The following is a 5,674-nucleotide window of genomic DNA, read 5'->3' as shown; positions in this document are numbered from 1 at the left end:
AACAATGTCCTTCTTCATTATCCTCCACCAATAATGTTGCCATAAATCCTGATACATCTTAGCAGCGTCCGGGTGAATATAGTACCGGGAACTCTGGGACTCCTCTAAAATCAACTCCTGGTGCCTATCTATATTAGGCACGCAAACTCGACCTTGCATCCTCAAAACTCCATCATCTCCTAATGTAACCTGCTTGGCACCTCCGTGCTGCACCGTGTCTCTAAGGACACACAAATGAGAATCATCATACTGCCGATCTCAGATATGCTCTAATAATGAAGAATGAGCGACTGTGCAAGCTAACACACGGCTAGGCTCAGAAAAATCCAACCTCACGAACTGATTGGCTAAAGAAAATCCAAAGCAAGCAGTCTCTCACCGACTGAAATATACACAAGACTGCCCATACTGGCTGACTTCCTACTCAAAGCATCTGCCACCACATTGGCCTTTCTCGGATGGTATAAGATGGTGATATCATAATCCATACCCAATATGACTTCAAAATCAACCATGTCCAAAAGTAACAAATCTACACGAGTCTCAAGACCCCCAATCACAACTATACATGAACGATGAACACGATCTACCACAATATAATCACCCACCGATGTAGACACATATATAGGAGCACTCAAAGAATCACTATGCATGACCAGATACGGTGCAAAATAAGATGACACATAGGAGTACGTAGATCCTGGATCAAATAGAACTGAAGCATCTCTACTACAAACCAGAATCATACCTGTGATAATTGTATCGGAAGCCTCAGCCTCAGGCCTGGCTGGAAGAGCATAACATCGGGGCTGGGCCCTACCACCCTAAACTACATCTCTGGGGAGACCTGCTGCTGGCTGGCCTCTACCTCTAGCGGCCTGACCTCCACCTCTAATACCTCTACCTCCACCTCTAGCTGGCTGAGCGGGCTGTGGAACACTCGGTGCCTGAACCATGGCACGGGAACCCTGATGCTGAGAGCTATTCGATGCTCGAGAGCAAAATCTAGCAATGTGACCCATATCACCACAAGTATAACAATCCCTCCACTGCTGAGACTAATGACCTGAATGACCACCCCGAAAACTTGGAGCGGCTGTGCACTGATAGGAGCTGGTGGTGCACTGTAGGACTGTTGATCAGAATACTGCATATGAGAACCACGACCACCTGAAGCACCGTGAGAAACCTGAAGTGCTGCTGAAAAGACCTAGGAGGATGGCCTCTACCATACGAATTTGTGCCTCCAGATGAGGCGCCACTGAATCTTCCTGAATGAAGAGGCCTCTTGTCAGACCCCTGACCACCTCCATGTGATAGAACCATCTCAACTCTCCTGGCCACATTGTCCGCCTCCTAAAAAGAAATCTCACTCCCCGTCTCCTTGGCCATCTGAAGTTGAATAGGCTAAATGAGTCCCTCAATGAACCTTCTCACTCTCTTTTTCTCTCAGTGGGAAGTATAAGTAGAGCACGACGAGCCAAATCAATAAACCTGGTATCGTACTGAGTAACAGTCATAGAACCCTGCTAGAGATACTCAAACTGCCTCCGATAGATCTCTCTCTGAGTGACATGAAGAAACTTCTCCAAAAACAGCTGAGAAAACTGATCTCAGGTCAAAGCTGGTGACCCAACTAGTCTAGCCAAACAATATCTCTCCACCAAGTCTTGGAGGATCCAGATAAGCGAAAAGTAGCAAAGTCGACCACATTGGTCTCCACTATCCCTATTGTTTAACCAAAATATGGAATTCAGTCAAAGCTTTAATTTAGAAAAAAACAGGTTACTGATAATCAAAACGGAATAAAGGAAAGTGATTTTGCTAACAATAAGATGGACAGAATAAAACAAAGTAAACCAGTATATTCAGATGATCTTTCGTGTCCTTACAAATGATCCATTCTCTTCCTTTTATAGCTATCTTAAAGATATACGTTTTGCCTTTGTCATAATAAGGTCATTATAGATAATTAACGGCATTAAATGCTACATTACATAATCATTGTAATTTAATACAGATTCTCTAACATTTTTAGTATTTACTGCTTATTAAATACTGTATTTGTACTCTCTTGTACTATCAGATTCATTCTCCTTGATTTTTGGTATAAATAGGTATGAGTGTTGAGTCTTTTGAATAACTGCTCGTGCATCTACTTGTACCTTCTGCTCGTATCTATTGCAACTCGTGCCTCTTTGTCAATCATCACTCTTTGACCAGCCTTCGTGTCATGACACGTCATCTTCCAATCACTTCAATATGTAAACTTGATTTTCCCAATACAGATAGTCCCTCCACTTACCATTTATTCATCAATTGAATATTTGGGAAGTGGATTTTATTAAAGCGGGAATGTTGCCGCTATTAATGCTACGGTAAAATTGATGCTTCAATTGTCACTTCCATTTAATGTTTATCATATGTGGCATCCTTTTATTGGCTCTGCAACTTTGCAGCACTTTTTAAGGCTTTTTACAGCTTTACTAATCACGTAGCGACAGTTCTCATTATGACCTTTCCATCATTGCACCTTTTTCCTTTGACGGTTGCTTCCTAGTATAAACATAGTTTTCGTCTTTATCCTTATCACATAAAGTTCTCTGAATATTCAATTCTTGAATTTTTGTTTGCTTCTTCCTCGTACTATCATGTCTTCATCAAACTCTAACCCTAGAAGAGTCCCCATAGTTGATAACTTTCCTCTTGCCTCTGGCAGGAGTAAAAGAGGAGGTAGACTTCGTAATTTAGGGTCTTCTTCTATACGTGGTTCTTCTCTTCCTTCATCTAGTTCCAGTCCTTCCTTTCTAGAGGTTCTTTATCACAAAGATCTTCTTCCATGGGTAAGGAACCCATTGAACCTGTTCGTGAACCTACAGTAGAAGAAATAGTTCCTGCGGAACTATCTATCTACAATGATAGGGAGTCCCTTAGGAATCAAGTATCCTCTTTAGATCGTGCTGATATTTATCCAACTCAGATCACAGAGGGTCTAATTTATTTAGTTCGTAAAGACTATCATTGGAGTCATGACTTCCCTATCATAATTCCCAACGCGAATCAAAGAATCACCTCTTATTTAATTGGATTTTCCTTTGTTTATACATACCCTTTCATATTAGGATTCAAACCTGCTATTGATCCTAGTATTCTCGAATTCTATTATTTTTTCGATGTTTGCTTAAGTCAAATTGTCCCTATAGTGTGGAGGGTTGTTGTCTGTTTGAGGCATTTGACTAACATGGTCGGTGTGCCTTTCACTTTTGCTCATTTAATTCACCTTTACTCTCCCAGACTTTTTCGCCAAGGTGTTTTTACTTTAGTAGCAAGGAGCAAAAGAGTTCTGGTTAGTCCAGAAGATGATAGAGACCGTGGCTGGTACGCCAGGTTTGTTACTTCCACCACTGTTGGTTTAGTGGGTGATGAAAGTGTCCCCTTTCCCGAGAAGTGGAATTTTTCACGTGTTTTTTTTTAATAACTTTCTCGTACCTTTTTCTTCAATTTTGATGATCATTATTCTCATTTTTCTTTTCAGCAACCATGAGAATTGTTGAGGAAATTCCTAATTTCTGTGGTTGGATAGGAAAGTTACTGAATACAACCCCAATGGAGGGTAGATCTTGGAAGCATCTTTCCCAACAATTTGGTTGGAAAGTGAAAACTCATGGTAAGAGTTTTTTTATTTTTTATTTAACTCTTTATTGTTTTTTCCAAAACTTATTTTAATCCTTCTTTTTATCAGGATTTGTTGTTCGAGGGATTAGTGCCGAGGTGGTCGTGGATTCCCGTATTTCTTTGGAAACAACCCAAGAGATAATCTTGGGTTCTTCACCGAAAAGGAAAGTTGCTAGTGACCAAGATTCTGAAGAAGAGGATGATGGGAGTTCCATAGTAAAAAGGCCACGAGCTCGTAGGCGAATCATTTCTGATGATGAAGCATCCCCCCTCATTTTGTTCCTCTTACCGAGTTTATTGAAGCCCCGGTGATGATTTCTGATGATGAAGTCCCCGTTGCTGCTCATGGTTCAGTTGAGCAACTTTTTAACCGCGGTTTTGGTGGTGAAAATTTAGGTCTGATTTCTGATGAAGCACCTCTTGCTTCTTTTTCTACTCTCGTTCCTGTGATTCCTCCTTTGACGGTCGTGGTTGTTACATTCCTCCCCAGGCTATTATGACTGCTTCCACAATTCCTCCCTCGACTACTCCTCCTTCAACTACTCCTTACATAGAAGTTGGTTTTTCAAGTAGGAGTGGTGCTATGAGGCAAGTTACCATTGAAGTCCCCGCTGAAGGTAACCTTTTAAGGAAATCAGGTCAAGCTGACGTATGGCTAAAGCCTTTGATTGGTCCAGTTGAGAGAGCTAAAATTGATAGCCATAGTTTTGTGACCTTGATGAATGATATAGTGCATGCTTCTTTAAAGGTATTCCTTTTTCAAGATTTACTTTGTCATTTTTCTATCTTCAAGATTCTCATTTTTTCCCCTCTTTTTTTTAGGTCAATCTAATTGGTATGGAAATGATGAAAAGGGTTACCCTCTCAGAGCAATTAGTGCGTCACTACCAAGTGGAGGCAGATAATTGGAAGGAACAGTGTGAAAGTCTTCAGATTGACATGGAAACTTTATAAGAAAGTACAAGTACCTTAGAGTAGCAGGTACAGATTTTGACTTCAGAGTTGGCAGTTGAAAAAGCTTCTTCAAATCAAGCAAGTAAGGAAAAGGCTCATCTGGAAACCCTTTTTTTCGAGCAATTGTCCAAGGCAAGTGAAGAAATTAGAGAGTTGAGAGCTCTCTTGAGTGAAAAAGAAGCATATGTTGGTGAACTCGTGCGGAATTTGACTCAAACTCAAGAAGACCTCCGGGTATCTTCTGATAAGGTTTGCTCTTTAGAGAATTCTCACGCTTCTCTTCAAAGTTCTTATGAATCTGCCTTGGCTGAAAATGAAAAGTTGAGAAATGAAATTGCTGACTGGGAAAGAGATTACGAGATCCTTGAAGATAAAATTGCCATTGAAGTGAGTTGGGCGTTTTTAAATTCTTGCCATGATTCCCTCGTTGAAGTTAGCCAGGAGAATTTTAACTTGGAATCTGAGTTAGCCAAGATCAAAGAGACTATTGAGAAGACTCAGCAGAACCAAGATTTTTCTTCTCCCGTGGCTGAAGCTTCTGAAAATGTTGAAGATAATACGGGTATCCCCACTCCTTCAAGTCAAGTTGAGCCTGTTGCTGCTGATGAACCTGCTTCAGTCCCTTCATCTTCTCAGTGAAAAGTTTATGTTGTTTGAATTCCTTTATTTTTTTTCTTTTGGTGGTATGTGATTGTGACCCTTGGTCTTTTTAAGGGTTTGTTGAAAACGGTAAGTCCCCACACCTTTTATGGGGCACTTTGTATAAACAACTTTTGGTTTATGACTAAGTTCATACTTAGTCTAAACTTTTTAATATTAAGAAGTTTTCGTTGCTGTTTGAACTTCTGTTTTATTTATTCTTGCCTTTATTTTTAAGGACTTACTGAATAACTTGCATTTTTATTCTTCAAAAATACTTCTGTTAACTTCATGAATATTTGAATTAATCATGAATTTTATAAAAGAGGGCCCTTTTATATTCGACACTTAATGAAGAAGACGTCTCAACTTCATAATGGTGTTAATGTACGATAAAAGAAATAGG

At 40.1% G+C, this 5,674-nt stretch overlaps 1 protein-coding gene across 1 annotated transcript; it reads left to right on the top strand.

The window, feature by feature from the left end:
• Window positions 1-3,986: 3,986 nt before the first annotated feature.
• Window positions 3,987-5,268, top strand: LOC138884157 (uncharacterized). The gene is made up of 4 exons (XM_070165108.1): window positions 3,987-4,121; window positions 4,166-4,423; window positions 4,498-4,551; window positions 4,657-5,268. Exons 1-4 carry the CDS (start codon window positions 3,987-3,989, stop codon window positions 5,266-5,268), a joined length of 1,059 nt encoding a protein of 352 aa, XP_070021209.1.
• Window positions 5,269-5,674: the final 406 nt, after the last annotated feature.

Source organism: Nicotiana sylvestris, chromosome 2, assembly GCF_000393655.2.
Source record: "Nicotiana sylvestris chromosome 2, ASM39365v2, whole genome shotgun sequence".
Taxonomy (NCBI): Eukaryota; Viridiplantae; Streptophyta; class Magnoliopsida; order Solanales; family Solanaceae; genus Nicotiana; species Nicotiana sylvestris.
Note: the sequence above shows the minus strand (reverse complement) of the source record. Positions and strands in the feature narration are given on the sequence as shown.

Excerpts from the sequence above, each read along its gene's own strand:
- LOC138884157 (XM_070165108.1), top strand. The coding sequence starts at position 3,987 with ATGATTTCTGATGATGAAGTCCCCGTTGCTGCTCATGGTTCAGTTGAG. Across the intron at positions 4,122-4,165 it reads CTTTTTCTACTCTCGTTCCT|GCTATTATGACTGCTTCCAC; the intron begins GTGATTCCTCCT and ends ATTCCTCCCCAG. Across the intron at positions 4,424-4,497 it reads TAGTGCATGCTTCTTTAAAG|GTCAATCTAATTGGTATGGA; the intron begins GTATTCCTTTTT and ends TCTTTTTTTTAG.